This window comes from Sinohyriopsis cumingii, chromosome 6 (genome assembly GCF_028554795.1).
Source record: "Sinohyriopsis cumingii isolate HCF-2022 chromosome 6, ASM2855479v2, whole genome shotgun sequence".
NCBI classification, from domain to species: Eukaryota; Metazoa; Mollusca; class Bivalvia; order Unionida; family Unionidae; genus Sinohyriopsis; species Sinohyriopsis cumingii.
In genome coordinates this window covers 42183308-42207101 of record NC_142966.1, presented here as the reverse complement: position 1 = coordinate 42207101, position 23794 = coordinate 42183308, and the positions used below count along the sequence as shown (strand labels likewise).

The window sequence follows — 23794 nt, the reverse complement described above, 5'->3', positions numbered from 1 at the left end:
GTTGCCTGAAGTGACTGTTTATATAAAATATATTGTATACATTAGTATTTGGAATCGACTAAAAATGAAATATCGCTTATTTATTAATCATAACCAATTAATTATATATTTTCATGAATTTGTTGGACATAATTTCGCTATTTCTTCATTCTTACGTAAATATTTTATTAATTGGTGATAGGTTTGCTGTGTAAATATTTAATGGCACATTTTGTCGTCTGCCATGTTGTTGGCAGTTTGCGTGTACCAAATAATAAAAAAACTGTTATTCTTTTATCCGAATTTTTCTTAGAAGATCTCTAAATGAGGTGAACAGTTGGTTTTATTTCTTTCAAAAGGTAAGGTATAATGGTTTGTGATCGTTTATAGAAAATTATTGGAACTTATGTAGGAGTAAATTTTTCCAAATTATTATCAAATTAAACATGACAAGTGTCTCACATAATCTCGACATTAAGAAATATTACATAAATATGCTGATATTGACAAGATTTAGTGTTATATATTGACATTACTTGCACTCCATTTCACACTGGTTGCCATACGTCTTCCCGTCCAGACCATACACCGGCATATACTCCATGGTCCACAAACAAAGCGGATTTCCGGCTGGAAAACAAATACGTAATTAGTGAAACTATGTGTGATTGCTGTAATATAATTACATGCTTAGCCATAAAAATATCAACATAACAGCATACAATACATTCGAAATGAAGAATGGTTAGCAGCACAAACATTTCAATATGTCTGCCGCCTAAATTATTATATAATTGTGTGTCTAAAATCCAAGATAAATTTTACTCAGTTATCGTCTTCAGGTATTGTTCTTCTTACAATATAGAAGTATAAATAAAACACATCTTGAACACGGCTAATATCAGTTAACGACAAGTATAAGAAAACCTAAATTTTAGAACATCAGTCAGGACTCTAAATCTGGAAAATGAACACATTACTTTGCTTTTTCATTGAACACAATGGAGGTTTCACCACGTGCGCCTTTTTCGGCATATTTTTAATAAACTTTATGAGGCTTTTTCAAAGGTTACAACTTTTTCCTTTTCTTGTAAATGATGGTATAAAGCATATTATGTATATTATGTAAATTTTAAATAAAATAATTACACACAATACTTCTTCTCAATAGGACAATGTGAGTTCTCAGCTTCCAGCAGTTTTGTGGTGGCTCATTGTGTAACAGCCTCCTTTTATACCTTGGATTGACACGTAATTTATATCGTTTTCAGTACAAATATATTCTCAAGAACAATGACGCGTTACAATATTCATTTATATGTGAGAGCTATACATATTGCTTGTGTACGACAGTTCTGACGATTAGTTTTCATGATGCGTCTGTCCAATTCCATACAACCTTTCCTTTGCAACCTTTTGCCATGGACAATGTATGTATCACATCATAATTGATACGAAGGCATTTCGGAGTCATTCAGTTGGGGTCTATTTTGCTGACTTGAGAGGTGAAAGGATCGAATATATACAGTAGTCCCTTCATGGTATCAGAATGATACGGAGATTTTGTTGTTGGCGCATTGAGTAATTATAAATCATTTCACATTTTCCATTTGACAAAATGTCCGTCCCTGTACCACCCCGTTTCAAGAACTTTTGAAGTAATTCTCGTGAAATAATTTACACCATCGGTAACATCAAAGGCTGTTAGAGTGTATTCTCTAGCATATGTCCAAGCCAAATAACAGTTCAAATATTTGTGGTCAACTACCTGACAAAGTGTCATTTTGAGTAAACAAATCCAAAGGCTTGAAAAATGGACAATACATTTTAAAATAGTAAACTTTTTTCCTGTTAGACGTCAGTCGACCCAACTTAAGCTGATTTTTCAAATATGTACTACTACCAAAGAGCCAAGGTTTAAAAATAAACTTATCTAAACAATTTCCCTAATGCGAATATTTATTTAAAATGTTGTTTTTAATAAAGTTTTAAAGACGAAAGCGCTTCATTTGGGTTCTTTCTCTATACAAAAGCATATAAATAGTGTATATACTCATTGAGGCAGCATGAGGGTAAGGTACCAACGTAAGTGCAGAATGAATCGGGCCTTGTAAAATATTTCAACACAAAGTTACAATAACGATATTTTTAAATGTAAAATGGACGTTCTCGACTATAAACGTTTAGGGACCAACGAGCAGCCAATACGAAAAAGAAAACAAGAAAGAACGAGAGAGAGAGAGAGAGAGAGAGAGAGAGAGAGAGAGAGAGAGAGAGAGAGTAGTGGCATGGGTTTGTTTGTCAGTTTTTATGTCGGTTTTAAATATAGATTTGTTTCTACAAGAACCTACCCATTTACACAGGAATTTACTGACTGAGAATGTTTTAATAATGTCCTGTTAAAAGTTTTTAAGTCATTTTCAATTTATGATTCAATGTATTTATGCGCATGCCATCAGTTAAGGCATTGTATTGACTGAGGATATCATTAAGAATGCATTATGGGTATCAGTGACATAATTTTACAAATTAATTGATAGTCAAAGCTGCTTCAATTCATTTTGTTTCGGGGCCCATAGATTCTTCATTAACCTATACTTTCAGTACCTATTCTCACTCAAGGGAATGTCATCTGGACTAATGTACTACCACTACTATTACTATTGTCATTATTACTAGTGTCATCATCATCATCATCATTATTATTATTGATATTATTATTATTATTATTATTATTATTATTATTATTATTTTATCAGGCGTAATTTTGATAATTACTAGTCTTCACATGGATTCAGAACAGAAACATGTAGATAATATGGTATAGGAAGATGGGACAATATGAAACATAAATGGACTGAGAAATATTGTAAATGTAGAAGAAGAATGTAGTTTTATAATGAAGTTTCCTTTGTAAACTCAATCTAGTATTATTTTTTTTTATCGGGATCACGATTTATACCCACCCTAATATGTACAATATATAAAGTTTATGTATACGTTTTTCTACTGATGATATTATTAGTGCCGAAAGATTTATTTATTTAATATAATAATATAGCATTATTTTGTGCAAACTCCAGTAAAATAATTGTGGTGTAAAGATTTATAATTTTAGTATGGAATAGTTTGTGTATGTTCATATTTAGCTTCTTTGATGATTTTATAGTTTTGTGGGGACATTAAATTCCACTACAAACAACAGTTTTCATGTCAGCATAAATGATAATTTGTCTACATTTGTTTACTTAAAGGCTGCCTCATTGTGTGCTAATACACACGTATCTACAATCTAAGTGCAAAAACATTCTGTCCTTTAAAAGACGAGTTATTCAAAGAAAGAATAAATTCAAAAATGGCAACCTTTCTAGACTGAAATTATATGTGTAAGAAGCCTTTGATACGTTCGTAAAGTTCAAGTAAGTGCCCAATTAGATGTAGTCAAGCTTAATTTATTGTCATCAACATTTTAAACATGTAGTGTTTTACGCCATCTTCACGTTCTATATAAGACTGCATTCCATTGTTGCCCTGTCATATTGACTTCATGAAGCAAATTGCAAGTTTGTTTTCTTCTTATGATTACACAAGTCTCTGTTTCCATTCATCGGGCGATATCGGAAACATTCAAACTTGGTGTCACACTTCCGATCAGAAATATGAACGGAAGAAAGGACATGATAGCTCTCCTGAAAGTATTCACTTACCCTCGATAACTTTTACAAGGCCCCCTTTTCAACCTTCCGGTGACGATCCAATGCACGACGTAAAAACAAAATACGTTATTACGTAATAATCAAATCACAAAATGTGATGATATAGCATATTAATGTGGGAAGTGTTTTCGAGTGGCTTTACGTGCCATCCATCCCTTTCTTTTCTCCACCTTTTCCACAAGGAAATCCTAATTAACTTTCAATTTTTATCTTTATTATTTTCCCCATGCAGCGCCATCATCGTATTTTTTAATTAAAGACTTCATTGTCGATATCTGTATTTCTCCACGTCACCTCAGTATTTATTGGGTCGTTTTTGTTGCATAAGGCAGCTAGAGATGTATTTGTATTTGTTTCCTCAAGTGAAAAGATTAGTTCCTTGTTGGACTGTCTTTATCCACTTCATATAAAAAAAGGTTTCTGAAAATATCAGAATGGTGTACGGGCAAGTACGATATAAATAGACTGACGTGCCCGACAGGATTTTACTATTTTTCAGACGTTTGTACAATGCAAAATTATTTCATAATAGGATGACAGTGATGAATACAGAATCTGCTTGATTGTCCAATAGCAAGATATCACAATCATGCGACATATGACACATGCCTTTCACTCTTCTGTCTTGGATGGCTCTAATTTTTCTAACATTAAGTTATTGTAAAAATTATTAATTATATTAGAATACTGAATGATGCAAAGAGCATCAACCAGGAAAATCCACCGTGATTCATTTGCACAGCCAACACGGACACATTTGTTGCATTTATTACGTGTTTAGGCTCGAATAAACAGTAACACAAGAAAAAGGGAAAACAACAAGCTTTGAAAAATATAAAAATTTATTTTCCTGGAAAAATTTGGTAACAATGAAAAAAAATATGAACTTACGGTATTAAGAATCAAATCCAAAACTAATCCAAGAATAATCTATGAATAAAATTTTAGAAGTCCTAATAACAAAATGTTCTACTGATTTCAAGTTTGAGTCCTGGCGAAGAATCCAAGATGGAAGGCGGTGACGTATGCTGTTACCTGTAGTGTTGAAGTCTAGAGTTCCTTGTAGAAATAAGAAAAATCATTCCGGTTTTGGAAATCTGAATAAATGTTTTATAATATCTCTCTTTGTTCAAGAATTTCACATGTGCACACGTATTTTCCAGAAAAAAAGAATTAATCCTTTTGAATCTAAATAATTTGAAATAACTCCAAACAGCACAACATACACCTTCCACTGTAAAGGAAAAGCACAACTATTGAGAATATCCCTCCAAAACAAAGGTTATATCCTATTCTAAAACGTATTCTAAGACGCAAAAGGGGGTCACGTGATGATGTTCCAGAGCCTCATCGAAATTATTTACTTGTTAAAGATCACGTACACCCAGTGTGGCCCTGACGAAAACCAATCATTTTAATCTAAGAATTAAAATTTTAAAAAATTGTTTACATCTTAAATCAGTAGTTCCATCATGACCTCAACAAAAACCAAACATTTTAAAATACAAATAGAACTATTTACGTGGTTGCAACTAATTTTGAATCAAGGTCAGGCTCTAGGCCAACACTTGGTGTTTACTAAAACGAACAGTCAAGGTCAAACTATTTTCTGGAAAAAGTGTTATCTCTAGTGAATAAATTTACATTACAAAAGCATGCAATGAAAGAAAAATTAAAACTGACAAAGAAACAATTAAATTGAAATAAATATTTATTAGATCAGATACAATTAAATCAGATATACGTAACACATTCAGTAATCCTAAAAGACTTTGCTAGTGTTATAAAATTGATAATGTATCATATTTCTTAAATCACAGACGAATCTTTGCTCATGGTTATTGTTAATTTCTTTTATAAGTTTGAAATTAAAATTTTGAGATTCTCTTTCTTTCGATACTAACTTGAGTTATAACTCATTATGTTTATATTATGTTAATACTTCAAAAAATTTGTTTTATGTACCTATCAGATGAAAGAGAAGAGATATTTAGTTTTACAAAAGCAAACAAATTCATTGTCATCTCCAATAGTCACCGTTCTCATCATAAATTCAAGTAAGATTTTCCTATAGTAGACGATATAATTCTATCTGAAAACAATCTAACTATCATAATCAAGAAATATATCTATCAAAGTTTCGAAATTTCAACAAGATTTTCCAGTATTGGAAAATAATTTTATGTTTATATAAACTACATGGTTCTCTAATAACAGGATACCAGAATCATCTGTATATTGCCAAAACAAATTGCGTCTTCTGCTGCAGAATTGTCAAGTTTTTCTCTCAGATTATCTTTTCGATTATTATTATTATTATTTTTATTATTATTAGTAGTAGTAGTAGTAGTACCAACTGTTCTTTTAAACAGGACATATTTCACATTTGTTCAGCTTCATCTATTTATTGTTGTTCCTATCAAACTTTATATTCTTTTCTTGTGAATATGATTGAATTTATCATTATTATTGGGAACTAAAGGTGTTAAACCGTCTCTCTAGGCTACGCGCTATATTGACAAAAATCTTCAATTGGTATGCACACTCGGAGTCATAGCTTTCAAACAATAAAAAATTGCCAAACAGGAAATTTCAAAGCCACCAATCATTAGATACAGCGACTGTTAAATACGTATAGTTTACTTTAAAAACACGTTTATAAAATAAATAAAGTTACATTGAAGGCAATTTTATATGTTGTGTACATATTAGTGGCAAAGACGTTCAAACTAGCCCAGTTATCACGAAATTGTCATTGCATTAATGTGAATTCATACTCGAATTTCCACAATTTTAATCTTATATATCTTCAATCGGGTCACTCTGAGGTAAGAATTATGAATAATTCGTATGCATCTAGATGACCTTTTATGCATAGACATGCCAAAAATGGTAGCGAGATTGAGTGACTTTGTACATGGTTCACGTCTTATACTTAAGAGTTTGAGCTCGATTTTCGCGATCATACGATTTCGTCACTCTGAGGACTGGAGATTATTAAACTCCGAGCATGAGTATAAACCTGAGTTTCAAATGCCATACGTTCAAAAATTGATCATTTGTTATTGGTCGAAATAAAATGTTAATCTCCAACTCAAACTCAAGACCTTTATACGTGTACAGCTATGACTGTTTTGTTCGTTAAGTAGTATCAGAAATTGAAAGGTCTATGAAATTCGACCGGTGTTACTTTCAAAAATCATCGTGTCAAGGGAATTAGGCCTCAGTGCTCAAAAAATAGACAGGTATGTAGCTAGTTGACTAACTCGTACAGGTTTTTATACACACAATGCCGTTTTAACGAATTGCGTTTGCTGGAAGGGGGTCTAACTGTGTGCTAATACAATCATACAACCGAAATACGAAACAAATATGTTCAGATCTATTAAAAAAATGAGTTATTACAAGCGATAAAGAAGAAATTAAAAAATGGCAGCATTTATAGACTAAGATTATATGTGAAAAACCATTAGCTTCGTTCTTAGGTTAAAGTGCTTTTTCCTTCACAAAAACGTCAAAGTAGTCGCACGTGAATTATTATCATTGACATTTTAAACACTAAGTCTTTAACGCTATCTTCGTGTTTTATACAAGACTGCATACAATTGTTTGCATACAATATTCTTTTTAATGCATACTTTGCAAGTTTCTTTTCTTCATTTAATGAAATAAGTCCCTGACCTCATTTGTCGGACGATATCTGAATCATTGACACTTTGTATCGACACTTCCGATGCAACATATGAATAGAGGAAATAATATGAGAGCTCTCCTAAAATTATTCACTTATCCTCGATAACTTTTACTAGGCCCATTTTTCAACCTTCTGATGACGCTCCTAAGCACGTCATAAAATCAAACTGCATTATTCAGTTACAATAAAATCACGAAATGTGATTATCTAGCATATTGGTGTGGGACGCATTTCGAGTTGATTTAGCTGTTATTCGTCTCTTTCCATTTTCCGTCTTTTCCATAAGCTAATCATGATTAACTTTAAATTTTAATCTTTATTATTCTCTTTCCTCCAGCGCCATCATCGCATTTATTTATTAACGGCATCGTTAATACTATCCCCATTCAGGTCATCTCTCTATTTCTTGGGTCGCTTTTGTTACATAAGACAGCTCGAGCTGCTTTTGTTTCTTGAAATAAAAGATTACTTCATTGTTGGACTGTCTTTATCAATTTTACGAAGAATAGGTTTTTGAAAATAGCAGAAAGGCGTACAGGCAAGTATGATGTAAATATATTCATGTGCCCGACAAGATTGGAGTTTTTCACACGTTGGTGCAATGCAAACTTATTTCATAACAGGATCGTAGTGATGAATATAGAATCTACACGATTGTCCATCATGCGACATACTGACACATCCCTTTCATTCTTCTGCGTTGGATGGCGCTAATTATTCTCACATTCAGTTATTGTCAAAACTATTGCGTATATTAGAACACTGAATGAGAATTTTCTGAAACTCCTAGAGAAAAAAAGTTGTAAAACGATACCAATGGGGCGTGTTGTGGCGATCTGGATATTTCCAAATGTATTTCAAAATAGGCATTTAGAAAAAATACGTCAGCTCTAACCGTAAATAATAATAATAATAATAATAATAATAATAATAATAATAATGACAGTAATAATAATAATAAAAATAAGAAGAAGAAGACGAATCACAATAAAATTTGTATTTTCCTTTAGAATATTGTAAGCAAAAATGGAGGTTTAAGTACTTTAACTTCAATAAAGATATCGCGCCTAATGTGACGTCATCAACGTGAAAAATTGCACTGGGAATAAGATGAAAACATGACATTTAATGTACAAGTCCGCATTGGGATGACTATACATTAAATTTATCGCATTGGGATAACGATATTTTATATTTATCGAACGAAAACTGTTTTTTTTTAATTAATATACTTCTACCATACTTTTACATAGGTAACACGTGTAACACATCATGAAATAACATTATTACCTCATGAAAATTAAATCTTCCGTAACATCTGTCAGGTTGAGGTTACCATCAGGATTATTACTGTGTAACCGTTTTTATGTCGCTTAAGTCATCGACAAAAAAGATGCTGTTTCAATCGGAATTCTTTTAAGTTTATCAGAGTGTTTGGAAAAAAGAAATGTTTATGCTCGTGGATAAGGCACGTTATATTGCATAGCGGTGAAAATGAAAATATTGCCCTCGCACTTTGTAATAACTGAGATGGGTACTGGAGAATCGTTTTCTTTTTCTTCAAGCTAGCAGCATGACTACGACGGCTACTCGCATTTCGGCGCGCGTTGTACGCGGTTAAATACTGCTCTCCAGAAGATGTTTGCGTTCTTTCCAAAACGTAAACTATATATTATATAGACATACCTATATAGTTTTGATTCTCTTGAGCCAACATATTAAGAATTAAACAGTACGCCGTTTTTGAATTAATAAGCAGTCTTTCTGCTGTTGAATGTTTGATCATGTGTTTCTGTGATTATAATTTGCAGAACGAATTTTATTGTATTGTTTTCTTTTATTCTTTGTATCCGCTGTTCAATATGAAGAGTTTAATTGTTTGCTATTGAAAAGCAAACATGTAGTGTAATGCCTTTTCAACTATGCCACTACTTTAAATAACGAAAATATCGGATTAAATTACTTCATAGTTAGCAGTATTTACAGTAGTTGTCAGCACAGGAGTCATTAACATTTTGTATCTTCAATTGAATGGATAAAGTGGATAAATGCATGTAACAAAATAGAATTTAGTATTTCTACATAATGTAGGGTTGCAAAACCTTTATAAAGTAAGGCAGAAGGCTCTATACTATGCCAGAACATTCTGAAAATATACGTTGTCCATATTTAAAAAAAGACCTTTTACATCGTTAAACCTTGAAAATGTAAAGAGCATAGAGAAACATTATTGCGCTCAAAGTTTTGGTTTATTGGAGTGTTTCAGATCGCGTGCAAGATACGGCTTCGCGGCTGTATAAACAATCCAATGAATGGTGCCGAATGTTAGGTTTCTCGTTGATAGAGTTATCGAGATCATAGTGTAGTGGGAAATAGAGATCTCATATGGCACTTAATATGACAAGTTAAAAATCCATCGCCTAATTACTGGCAGAAAGCATATTTCACCACATGAAAACATGTGAATTTATGATGAATTTCATCATATAATTTTACCAATATATAACATATATAGTTTTTCTTCGATTGGTCGTCAAGTTACCGTAATTTTTGAGGGATAGAAATGAATGTAAACAGTTCCATCCTGAAAGAATTTCTCATTTTCGGATTCATTGGTATAAAATTACAGATACTAGTGTTATTTCGACTAAAGTTATATGGAGGGCGTATTTTTTCGATTCGCCATATTTTGACCCAAAGTTATTTAATAAGGTTACATTTTCAAATATTTATAACCGAAAATGAGATACATATATTACACACCAGCCTGGCATCTATGCAAAGGAGAAGTTAATATCATGTTAAGACATCTACCTATTAAGTAAACATACAAACAAGATTCCTTTGAACTCGAGACCTTTGATGAGTACAGTAAATATTGTAAAAGCTATTACTCCACGAATGACCTTTAACCTTTATTCAAATAAATAATATTGGCCTGCGAACTAGAGAAAGAAGTCTTGTGGATGCATAAGCATCAGTAATAATCGATATCTGAACATAGACCCCGCTATCAGCACTATCTGGCTAAATAATTATAACACGACTTCCTGCAAAAGGGATATCAAGGACGTGCTCCTTGTCTAATTGTAGATTTTTAACTGGCATTTCGTGCGCGGCTGGATTCCAGAGTAAAAGACCAGGGAGTCCCAATAGATCAAAGGAAACCTGTTAAAGAAACAAACGACAAGAAGAGCGCCATAGAAATAATGATGAGGACTAAATATCAGATTTTAGGTATCTCTAAAATTTTTAGTGTAACAAAAATAATATACGGTACCATGTCGATAACACACACCTTTATCAAGCAAATACGTAGCATTATCTAGCGACCTGTTCAGCCCCACTGCACTGTTCTCTTTTAATTATAACCTCTAAAACTTGTGACTGTGAAATGCTCGAATGAAAACTGTACGACCGAATTATTGTCATTTATCTCAAGTTATACTATGTCGTTTTTATTTAATATCAATTGTCTTATAAGTAAAGATCAGAGTATTTACGTGTACAGCAAAAACACGAAATCGTGCACTTGCAATCACACTTTTATTCATATTTAATCATATAAGTAATCGAATCATCATTCAATAGAATAGAAAGAAAGATTAATGCAATAATATGTCACATATAATGCATATAACTATGATTCAACTATTCAAATATATATATATATATATATATATATATATATATATATATATATATATATATATATATATATATATATATATATATATTCAATTTCAGTTCTCAATTCACACTCTTTTAAGAAAAACAGAAATCATCCCTGCCAGCGCTCTAGTTTTTCAATGGACAGGTTTAACTGTAGCTGTTGCACATTCAACCAAGTGAGCCAGTTTCACGTTACAAAAAAAATGCAATGTTTGTTATTTAATGATTTTTCAATCGCATTGCGCCAGTCTTATCATTACAATATTTATATTAAACATGAAAACATAAATATATATGTCATGTGACAATTTGTTTCTTTGGTTTAACAACTAAAGCTGCAGTCCTTTACCTTCCTGGCTAAACATATTACGATAACTATTTTGAACAAACGTAGTTCGTTCGTTCTGTGAGTTTTCGTACACCGCGTGATGTCCTTCAGTATTGCATCTGTCTGGTCAACGCTTACTAATTTCAACTGCTAAACACGTCTCACTAATTTCAAGCATGCAGGAAATATATTGATCTGCTATCACATATGCCCGCCAATATTACAAATGTTATAAAGCTCCTAAATGACATACCGAAACTGCTTGAGCAATTGAAACCAAAATTAATGGATATCATAAAGCCATCATAGTGGTTCAATATACATCTGCTGGCCAATTGGTTGAAATGTGGCTTATCGGTTAGATTAGACTCTCGCGATGGTTTTGGTCTCCTGTTTCACCGATCTGTTAAAGAAGGACATGACTGCAGATACTTACTCGCATTCCATGCTGCACATATGTCCGTACTCAGTCCGTCTTGCCCACAGACAGGTTGATAGATCAAGGTGCAGATGAAGGGAGCATCATAGGTTTCCTTGACGGTCGGGTCACTTTCATTGCATATTCCCTCGTATGAAAGCTCTTCCCCACCGAAATTCAGGCAAGACATCATTTTATCACCTATGTTATATTCTGGTCTTGATAACGCTATTGTGTACCATTGTTAATAATTTGTATATTTTCTTGTTTGATTATATAATTTATTCCTTGTTACACCATCGGATTAAACCCTTCAAAGAAGTTCACCAGGCTACATCGAAACTAGCGGGTGATGATGTGGCCAAATTTGTGATTACGTTCGTGACATTGACAGAGTGGAATAGGCACTGCAGTGTAGCAATTCAAATTCAAACATTTTAGATACAGAAAAATGTTGAATGATTGTCCTGCATTTTCAGTCCCTATTGTGTTATGGGACATGTTTAGTAAAACTGTAGACAAAGGTCTCACTTTACAGATCGAATGGGAAAGTTGTTGATTTGTGCATTCTTTCAAATGTAATGTCTAGCGCACGACTAAGTTCAAATTTATCTGGATGGAGTTATGTGCGCATTAAAAAAATGTTGTGTAATGATGAATCTGCGTTTGTGTATTTAGTGTGTGTGTGTGTGTGTGTGTGTGTGTGCGCGATATGGATTTTTAACGTAGCTTTAACAATGTTTCAGTAGTATCTCTACAATGTCTGCAGTGTGACAGTTTATAGTGATGTCTAGCATTGGGGCATCATACCATAGTCATGTAGCATGATGTCCCACCTAGTCACATTATCCTGACACCAAGCCGACCTGTCCTAACACTAACCTCTTAATGCTGAAATCCAAGCTAGTTAGCTGTTAGTACCATTTTTGTAAGTCTTTGATATGATTCGGCAGGGGATTGAACCCACGACCTCCCGCATCCGAGGCGGACTCTTTAACTACTAGGCTACCGGATCGGTGTATATTTTGTTTGTAATACGGCATACATTCAGTCACTTTGTTTCTTGTAGTGCATTTTTGTTTACATAATTAAGCCTTAGGTAGAATATTACAATGAGCATATAATTAAAAGGTTATTGCATTTGCGTGGGAAAAAACTCATTTTGTTAGATGCATATACTGTACTCCCAAGGTCGTGCAGTATTTCCATTTGAAAAACTCGGTCATATTTTCCTATACAGATGCAGTAATCTATAAATATTATGTGCTCATTTATTTTCTCCGTTAACTTTGCATTGTCAGAATCGTTCAGTATTTTATGATGTTGACCTCGCGTGCAATTGATATTGAACTCACGTGAATAAAAGAACTACTTTCTATTGTAAACAAACAAGTGACGCAGACGCCATCACTTTTGATTTATTTTATTTGTCTGCGGGTGAAGTAAACCAGCTGAATGAAATAAAGGGGATGTTTCGTGGACTGCCACATAACAGCTGCTTTGGCTCATTTCGCGGTAACGTTTTTGATGCAATGTTTCAGATTTAGGCAAGCTATAGACGCCAGACTGGGTCCTTACAAATAGCATCCAAGTGACAAGGCATAATCTGTCTTCTTTAGCTGGTAATAAGAATGTCAAAAATATAGTTACAGTTTTACACCCTGACATTTCTGAAAATGTACTTTCTTTGTTCTGTAAATCCGAATTACATGAGCACATGTCATGGGTTTTCAAGCTTGATTACGCATTTCGAAATTGTACTGTAATTTCGACTATATTCCAAGTGCAATTGCATCCTTCTTATTGCACTCAAAATGAAATAAACATTATATTACAAAGCGTCTTTTTGATCATTGCAATTGAAAGTCTTCAATTTTTCCAACATTATGTATGTATGTATGCCCAAAACGTATGAAGAAGCCATGAGAAGTAGTGTCGTTATCACCTGGTTTCTTAATCAAGTGACTTTGAAAAAAATGACCTAAATTATTATTATATTTGCATTTGGCGTATCCTAATTGGCACTTTTCCGTATAATTATTAGTTCTGTCGTGATTGATTTATTTTTAGGAAATTGTATTAAAATATATTTTTTATTCTTTTATTCAAATATGTATTTCTCCAGTAAAGATTGTGATTGCTATGTGAGAACTGCAAAATCATTTTTTATGTCATTGTTATATTTCAAACGTAAAATAAATACGTATATGTATTTCGATATCTGGAATGTGACTTAATACAATTTCAATAATTTCCGTTAGACGTCATGATGAGAGTTCATCTTCCTTTACTACTGATACCGTACATCTCCCATACTTCTCTCTGTGTCCCCAATAATGTGAAATAATGTCAACATCGCTAGGAATGACACATCCGTAAAGGAGGCTTGAAATCTCTCTCTCTCTCTCTCTCTCTCTCTCTCTCTCTCTCTCTCTTTCCTATCACCTTTCTGTCAATCAAAGGGTGACCGCCATTAAATTGGGTATGACGAAGAGAAGTCTCTAGCAACGTGTTAGAAATACTAGTAAAATCCTTTCCTACAAAATTAGTGTCATATCAACACGACGAAATAACTTTCCTATTCTTGTTTTGTTTACACAGATGTAGGTTTACAGTCCACACATAAAAGTTTATTTCTATTGTTAAAGCTTACGGGTGTTATTCACACATTCTTCAAGTACCTTTAAGTGCTGCCGTCATCAAACATTGGTTGTGTTTGCATTTTAAAGAATATGAGAGAGATCATTCTTATTGATCTTTGTTCAGCATCCATTGATTGCATAAACTAAACATGTATACATTTTTTCAGCAGCACACAGTCATATTAAAGAAGGTCAACTTGATCTGCATGTCCTGGTTGAGTGCCTTAATCACAAATAAATACAGTTTCTAGTCGGAGAAATCCATCAGCTAAGAAGGAAAGCAACTAATCCGTCTGATTTAGACTAAAGGCCAGAATGTCTTAAATCTGAACATAAACTCGAGATACTAAAGCAGCAACATTTATGGTTAAAAATATCATGTCTCAAAAGTTACTTTTTTCCGCTCTATGTTTTTAATGCAAATAGAAAAGTTTATATTATTGGTATCATTGCAGAACTACACCCGTTTCCTTTTCTGTCATACCACCGTCTTTTGTGTATCGTAAATGATGAGGACACTACAGGGTTAGGAAAAAGTGTAAAACCTCATGACACTGTTTTTACGACTCTATGTCCTAAACTATGTAACATAAAGGAGTGAAAGCATCAAGTTTAGTCAAATCAACAAATAATTTATTTCTTTCAGTTAAAATGTGAAAATTTAAGAGGCACATACAGTTTTATGAATTAAATCCCAAATAATCCTAAATATCTAATCGCATGTCCAAACATATATACTGTTCTGAAAGAATTCCAAGAGTCTTGAATGTCCTGATGTACCAATAGTCTTGAACGTCTTGATGGACCAATAGTCGCGAATGTGTTCACAATAATCCTAGAGTAACATGTTGCTCCTTATATCAATGAGAAAAGTGAGTAGTTTGTGATGCCTACGTATAATTTAGATTATAATAATAATTATTCTCCAATAGTACCTAAGCGCAACTATAAAGATTCCACAGACTGATCTTACAACGGGCAAGAATTATTTTGTTTTACAAGTCACACACACACACACACACACACATACATGTATATATATATATATATATATATATATATATATATATATATATATATATATATATATATATATATATATACCTATCCTTGTTTAAAATATAGTAGAATTTTCGATTAAAAATCCAGAAGATTTTATTGCGCCTTAGGTCAAGTGAAATTTGTGTGGCTATGTTTATAACGAATTAACGGCGGAGAAAAAGAAAGTTTTTTTTATGTACCAAACTTGATCCGGAATCGAAGTATAGATGATTAGGCTCACTCTACGTTACACCACGAGACACCCCCAACCCCTTTTCGTAAATTTACCTCGCAATCATAGCTTGGTCATATAAATATACAGGACTTAAGAAAGCGTTAGGAGACGTTTGACCTAATCTGTAATTACATTCGCGTCATTTTGTATATTAGTCGACCCTATCAGAAAAATAAATGCAAGCCTGATATCGTTCCTTGATTAAACAAATAAACACTTACCTTTAAAGATTTTTCCACGTCCGATATCAAATTCTAGCTCAAAGAATGGATTTGTTTGTTTAAGTTTCAAACTCAAATTGACAAAATCGTAGAACTTTAAATTGTTTTGTTCTTCAAATTTGTTCCAATATTCGCTTTTATATTCAATAAACTTTATGGGCCAATGTGAATACAATTACAGTATTTTCAGACTGAAGTAAAGTTTTGAGCAAAAGGTCTTTGATAAACTCGGATCTTTAGTCTCGACATTGTTGAAGCACGAAACTAAAACTCACAGTCCAAAATTATTTTTCTGTCTTTAGTTAGGAAAAATTTAAATGGAATCTTCAGTATCTTAGCAAATTTGCTTCTGGCTAAATCATTATGACAGGGTTGTCCCCCAAAAGGGTTCTAAGTAGATGCATCCTAATTAATTTTGGAGTTTTTAACTGTCGTTTCCTGCTCATCAGCTTTTGAGAGTAAAAGCCAGGGATATGTGTTCAATGGACCAAAGGAAAACACAAAGCACGTGAAAACAGGATAGAAATAACGACGAGGGCCAAAATTTAGATTTCAGATACATCTGAAATTATTTAGCAATCAAAGTAATATGCAGTACTATGTCGATAACTGAAACCTCTCTCACGTAACTAGGCATTATATAAGCGATTTATTCAGCCCCAGTGTACTGTCTTCTATAAATTGCGATAGTAAATTCTCGAGACAACGAAATGCTTGAACGACAAATTTAGTCCCTCTTTTTTTAGGTTTTGCTGAGTTTATACTCTGTCATTTTTATTTAATATAAAGAGTCTTAAAAATAAATTTCGAGTATTTATGTATCCAATCAAAAACCATCAAAGCGTGCACTTCCAATCACATTTTATTCATATTAAAACATTTCAATCATCAAGTCATCAATTATTAACGATAACAACCTTAAAACAGTCACATTCAATACATAGAACAATTAAACATCTATATTTTCAATTTCAGTCTTCAATTCACAACGAAAAATAAAGCTCCTGATTTGTGTATATAGACGTCTATCTTCACAACGACAAATAAAGGTCCTGATTTGTGTACATAGCCGTCTATCTTCACGACGAAAAAAATAAAGGTCCTGACTTGTGTACATAGCCGTCTGTCTTCACGACGACAAATAAAGGTCCTGACTTGTGGATATAGCCGTCTATCTTCACGACGACAAATAAAGGTCCTGACTTGTGTATATAGCCGTCTATCTTCACGACGATTAAAATTAACGGATATAACGAGGTCCACAATTATTGATGCAACTAGAATCATGTCAAGGTAAGTTGTACATGCAATTAAATCATGTCAAAGTAGGTTCTACATGCAACTAGAATCATGTCAAGGTAGGTTCTACATGCGTCAAATGAATTCTGTCAGCAATTATTAGTCGGTACCATTACTATCCTATTTATGAGGTGTGTAAAGTTTTTCTATTTCCTTGAGATATGTGAAGCCTTGAATGTTGTATGAATTCGATTTCATTCCTCAATTGACTCTTCTCGAAGAAAAATAGAAATCATCCTTGCTCTTGCCTTCCATTCAATTGGCAGGGTTAACGGTAGCTGTTGCACATTCACCCAAGTGAGCCAGTTTCACGTGGCTGAAAAAATACAAATGTTTGTTATTGAATTTGACCACTGCAAATTTTAAGGAGATGCTTAATGACATTTCGAAACTGCCTGAGGAATTTTAACCAAAACTGAGAATCATAAGGATATTATCGTCGATTCAAGGCACACCAATGTGAATCATTACATTACATTACATTACATTACATTACATTACATTACATACTGTGAACATATTAGTATATGCAACGCGCATGATGCCATATGTTGAAAGGGGATTGACTAAAACTACTTACACGCATTGCATGTCGCACATATTTCCGTGCTTGCCAGTTGATTAAAATGTGAATCATCGTTCAGTGTAAAACTCTCAGAATGATTTTCATCTCCTGTGTTCTTATACTATACATACATACATACACAAACTTACATACATGCATACATACATGCATCCATCCATCCATCCATCCATACATACATGCATGCATGCATGCGTCCATGCATGCATGCATACATACATACATACATACATACATACGCATCCATACATACATACATACATACATACATACTGTGAACATATTTGTATATGCAACGCACATGTTGCCATATGTTGAAAGGGGCTTGACTAAAACTACTTACACGCATTGCATGTCGCACATATTTCCGTATGTCTGTCCGTCTTGACCACACACAGGTTGGTAGATTGCTGTGCAGATGCAGAGAGCGTCCTCGGTCTCCTTGACAGCGGTGGTACTTTCTTTACATTCTCCCTCGTGCGAAAGCTCTGCTCCACTGAAATAGAGACAACCATACATAGTTGTTGCAGGTATGGATAAATTGTAATGATAGAAAGCCAGTTTTCTCTGCGTTGATGTATTCTGTTCTACATAATGTTATTCCGTATCACTGCTTTTGATATGTATTTTTCGTATTTGTTTTAATTCCTGGATGCACTGTTTTATTTGACAATTCAAAGAAGTTCACCAGGTTACATAAAAGCTAGTGATTGATCGTTTGGTCAAAGTTATGATCCCTTTCATCATATTGAACGGGTGCGATAGTTGCATAATGGTGTCAATTTAAATTTAAACATTTCACCAAGAACGTGTACGGTTGTCCTCTCTTTTTCAGTCTTTAGTGATAGTATGGGCCATGCTTAGTAAAACTGTAAACAAAGCTTTCCTCGTTTAAGGTTCAAAAATATGTTGATGTGTTTACCATTATGCCATCAAAGAGAAATAAGAAATTGATCTTTTTCACACAAGAACCTGATATTATCGTTTTGAGGCTAAGCTAGCAAAAGTACAAGAGAATATATCTTTTTGACTCAACCCGTACCTGCATTTCATGGCGCACGTGTTTCCATAGGTTTTGCCATCCTTACCGCACATTGGTTCGTAGTTGAAAGGACAGATGCAGACGTTCTCAGCGGCCCTCTTAACCTTGCACTCTCCGATGTGGGCCAATGCAACACCTCTGAAAATAAAGTTCAACCTTAAAATATAAACACATAATTTAAGATAAGACAGCAACTGTTTAGAATATTTTAAGTGCTGGTGTACGTCAAACTTTGTCAACGCTGACACCCCTATGATTTTAAGAAACATGGTCTTCGTTTGCACTCGTTCGAAGTATTAATGTGAATTAATGCAGGAATATTGCATGAGTAAAGAGCTACACTCCGCCTTTTTGTGCATGTGTTGTCTCGGGTGTGTATTTTGGTTCAAAGTGACAACTAAATGAGGAGAGTTTACGTTGGCTTTTGTTCTTGAATTTACGAATATCGTGGAATCACCAGCCTTAGTAGTATGTTCATGCTGTGACAACACTGGTTAAGGTTTATCCGTTTTGTTGTAGCAGTGAGAAATTAACTGGAGAACGATATGAAAGCTTTTTGGGGCAAATCAATCGCATGTTCTATGTGATTTAAGTTTATGAATTTAATATCAGAATCCGTCTAAAGAGAGAATCCATATAATTCGTTAGATGTCCACAAATGGTATTCATCTTACTTGCATTTGAGAGCACACTCATTTCCATAGGTATGGCCGTCAGTACCACACACGGGGTTGTATTCCATGGTACAGATGCAAGCATGCTCAACAGAACTAGTCGTCGTCGTGCACTGTCCTTCATGAGCCATCTCAACTCCACTGAAAAAAGTCATTATTTTGTGTGAGAAATTATGTAAAAATCTACTAGAGTGAAACTGTTTTTGTTAGCCAGCAATGGGGCTGAAAACGTTTTGCTTTCCGACGCCGTCTCTGCGTTATAAAGCAGAAAATGTATACCGAATATTTGCTTGAGAGATGAGTCGTTTGATGTTTGGTGACGGTGAAAGAACGTTCGGTTTAGTCTATATTCAAAGTATTCAATGATAACATTGAATGAAAACAAACGAGACTTCTTTCCAACAAGCGCTTTATAGAATGCGACCAAATTTCGTTCAAAGCATCCTGGGATAAAGTGCTTCCAAATTTATACAGAAAACATTATGCAAATCCGCCACCAATGACTGCCATTTCGAAACCACTCAACAGAAAGGACCAAACGTATCATGGTCTAAAGAACTTTAAGATTTTTTAAATTATAAAAATGATACATTTGTATAGATGATATTGCTTTGATATCAAATAGGGTTGCTGTTACTAGAAATAGAAAAAAGGCAACTGCCTTATCGCAAAGGGCACTCCTCAGAATCAGACCATATGTGGAAAAAAGAACTATGGTACAAAGGGTTTACAAATGTTTACAAGTGATGCCGATCACGTGTTGAATGGAGCGGTCATTATTAAAAATATCAGATGATTGAAACAACTTTGCCGCAGAAAGATGCTCAACAGAAATAGGACCAACCTTATCAGAAAGCATCTTCTTATCAAAGTCATCAATGTTGGGTGCATAATGATATTATATCAATAAACATAGATGAAACTAAAAAAGTTTAACTTTGCAACAACTGTTTGCATTATATATGCTGCCAGCAACATTTAAGGAAATTTTACAGAACGCATTCTACTCGCACTGAAATATTGGCCGTTTGGTCTTGCTTTTGTCTATTAGTCAGAAGGCATCCACGTCACGATCCTTGTTTCTTCTTTGTATCTTTGTTGTTTGGTCTCCTTTTTCAAATTTACCAAAATATTGTCAGAAGAAATCAGTCTCATCTGCATCATACTAATAACACTATTATTTCGCATTATGAGTGTACAGACGATTGAGATAATTATGCCAGTTGTTGCTGTAAATATTATCATATACACAAGATTGTATCGCCCATCTTTACGAAGAGCTAGCTCGCATTGACAAACACAACCGACCACTAATTGGAAACTTTACTCTGGAATCGAGGAATCCGATTGGATAACGTTTACGTTTGACTTAAAACTGACGAATCAAATGTCATAATTCTACAAGCAGATGCAAGAATTACGATCTTCAAATTGTCCAGCCTCTATTGGTTTTAAAGAAGAATAAGTCCTAAATTAGTACTAACAAGATTCGTACCCCCCCCCCCGTCTGTTTCTAGTATATTAATTCTTTATATCACCATGTTCCATGTAAACATGTATCAAAAATTTCAAATTGCAATTTGCATGCAATGAAAAAAGACTTTATATCATTGAATCATAACTGAACTAGATAACTGATATCAAAGATTGTATTTTGGTCAATAAAAACATTTGTTATTTATTATTGATGTGTGTTTATTTAATTAACAATGAGGACAAAGTAACATTACTATGCAAAATGAGTTTAAAATCAATAAAATCATTTCACTTGAAGGGATAGTCTAGTCTCTCATGGTTTGAACAAATTATATATATATATATATATATATATATATATATATATATATATATATATATATATATATATATATATATATATATATACGTGGCTACTACTGCAGAAAATGTAAATACGGCTTATTTCTTTGCTATATTTATTACTCTTATGCAGACACCTCTTCAAGAGACAGGTGAATTTTTTTACTTATAATAGCATGAACAAGTATATCTTAATTCTTAGAATTCATACATTACAATAAGAATACACTATAACTTCTGAAACTGAGTCATAACAATAACATTACACTTTAACTTGAAAATTTCAGTCATAACAATAACATTACATTTTAACTTCTGAAATTCAGTCATGGCAATAACATTACACTTTAATTGTTTAGTTCAATTATTACATATGAGTATATTTCAATTCTTAAATTCAGTCATTACACAGAGCCATAAACTCAGTTAAGTTCAAACTGAGCCATTTCTAAGCACTGCAAATTACCGTATACTGTATTGTCTATTTCTGCTCTTAGAAATGAATTTTTGTTTCCTTAAGAATTTCCCGTTTCCTTACATCAAAATCCCTCTCAATAACAAAGGTAATAATATCAAATCTAGACTTGAGACCTTTCATTGGTTAATATAAAGATAGATTTAAATTTCTTCCAGTCAGATCGCATGGTTCTAAACTTCACTTTTAAATCCATACTTAAGTGCTCCTGGTTAAACCCAGCAGAGGCCATTGATAATACATTGTGTAATATCTTTACACATTGGTGTGTAATTAACATAAAATAAGAGCCTCCAAATGATTCAGGGAACTAGGAAACACGTGTGTTTTCCTTGGATACGGACTAAAACAAGGATCACGTATTTATCTGAATTTATCGAAGATTTACCCGCATTTCATGTCACAATCGTTGCCATAGGTATGTCCATCCTTTCCGCAACCTGGCATGTAGATCATGGTACATGCGCAGCCACCGACTGACCTTTAGACTTTGCACTTGCCTTCGTGAAACATTAAGACACTTCTAGAGAACGACATGTTTGTACCAATGAAAATCCATCTTCGTTAGCCAAGATTCCGACATGTTAGTCTATCTACGCCTTTGAGGGACGAGCAGACATCTCAGTGTTTCCAGTCTGTAAATTTCATTGCATGCGGCGGCAAGCCACCTCTTCCAGCAAAATCAAATTGTTCAAATTTTAACACGTGACAAGGGGAGCACATAACTGGAATGGACTTGCGCAAAAGCAATTTTCCACTGCCGATCCGTGTTTACACAAATATATCCTTTCCCTCAACTACACTTGTAAACGCTACTCTTTGATATTTTCAATGTTAAACTTATAAAGTGTCATTTTGACGTCAATTGCCTAAACCATTTTCGGCCGATGTACAATGCACCGCTGTTACACCCTGTTGGTTAGTTGGCATTACAAAACAGCGAAGATAATGAAAACTGGTTGTTAGTCTACTTCGACAAATTATTAAACAGTAAGAGTGAAAAGAAAGAAAACAATTTTTAATCTGCACAGTCAGTCTGAAGACAATAAGCTCAACCTACCTGATGTTTTCGCCGTTTTACATTTATGTTCTGTTTCGGATAAGCAAAATACACTTAAGATATTATTGGAACCCACGCTATTTTACAGATAGCTGTCATTATTGTGGTTTAAAGCCTGGCGACCACATACATGCAGCTTTCTCCCTCTGTCCAGTGTTCACTGAGCATTCACCGATTCCAAAATTAATTATGACTTGGCTATATATTTATTGTCTTGTCATATTGTCAATTGTTACAGGGTCACTTACCTGACTGAATCACATGCACATTCACACACACTCACCTCGCACACACATTGATGACATCCTGATTGCTTACCTGCATTTCATTATACACTCATTTGCGTAGGTAACATGGTCAGTTCCGCAGACGGGATCGTAAATACGAGGGCACGGGCAATCGAGCTCTTTCCGCGTGTCACAGGGTCCAGTGTGATCCAATTTAGCTCCTCTGAAAAATATAGAGAAAATGTATTTCTAACATATTTCCATTTGTAATACCTATAGAATAGGTCGACAATCAACATTTTGTCTAAAGAAACCATCGCAACTCTTAATAACGTTGACGCTTTTATGACTCCATAAAGCAAGTTTTAATGTACAGCTACCCAATAGACGATTTTTGGACGCACGTCTAAGATCTCTTGGAAATTAGATTTTATACTACGGATCTGACGATAATAATGGCAGCTTTACTATAACAAATAACAGTTTTATTATGCGATATAGAAATCACTGTGAACATCCTTAGATCTGGTGTATATATGTGAGCATGCAAGTATGCAAAGGGTTCAAAAGCTCGTCAGCCAAGCCTGGTTATAAAGGGCCGATCGAAAATTATCTTTCAGAAACATGAATAGGTATACAAGATTGTTCTTCCAAGGAACCTTATATTTAT

At 33.8% G+C, this 23794-nt stretch overlaps 1 protein-coding gene and 2 long non-coding RNA genes across 3 annotated transcripts in view; 1 reads left to right on the top strand and 2 right to left on the bottom strand.

Moving 5' to 3' along the window:
- LOC149796788 (uncharacterized) overlaps window positions 1-23794 on the bottom strand; it is a 218141-nt gene that overhangs the window by 31072 nt on the left and 163275 nt on the right. The window contains exons 35-39 of the mRNA XM_089960648.1: window positions 23216-23347; window positions 19545-19685; window positions 18871-19008; window positions 18172-18324; window positions 546-609 (exon numbers count right to left, since the gene is read on the bottom strand). Coding sequence (XP_089816774.1) covers window positions 546-609; window positions 18172-18324; window positions 18871-19008; window positions 19545-19685; window positions 23216-23347 — 628 coding nt within the window. The remainder of the gene's footprint in view (window positions 1-545; window positions 610-18171; window positions 18325-18870; window positions 19009-19544; window positions 19686-23215; window positions 23348-23794) is intronic.
- Window positions 15626-17305, top strand: LOC149796790 (uncharacterized). Its single transcript, XR_016421734.1, has 3 exons — window positions 15626-16995; window positions 17046-17243; window positions 17276-17305. It is a non-coding gene; the product is annotated as an uncharacterized LOC149796790 (long non-coding RNA).
- LOC149796789 (uncharacterized) lies at window positions 16796-18158 on the bottom strand. Its single transcript, XR_016421733.1, has 2 exons — window positions 17826-18158; window positions 16796-17561 (listed from the first exon to the last, which is right to left on the bottom strand). It is a non-coding gene; the product is annotated as an uncharacterized LOC149796789 (long non-coding RNA).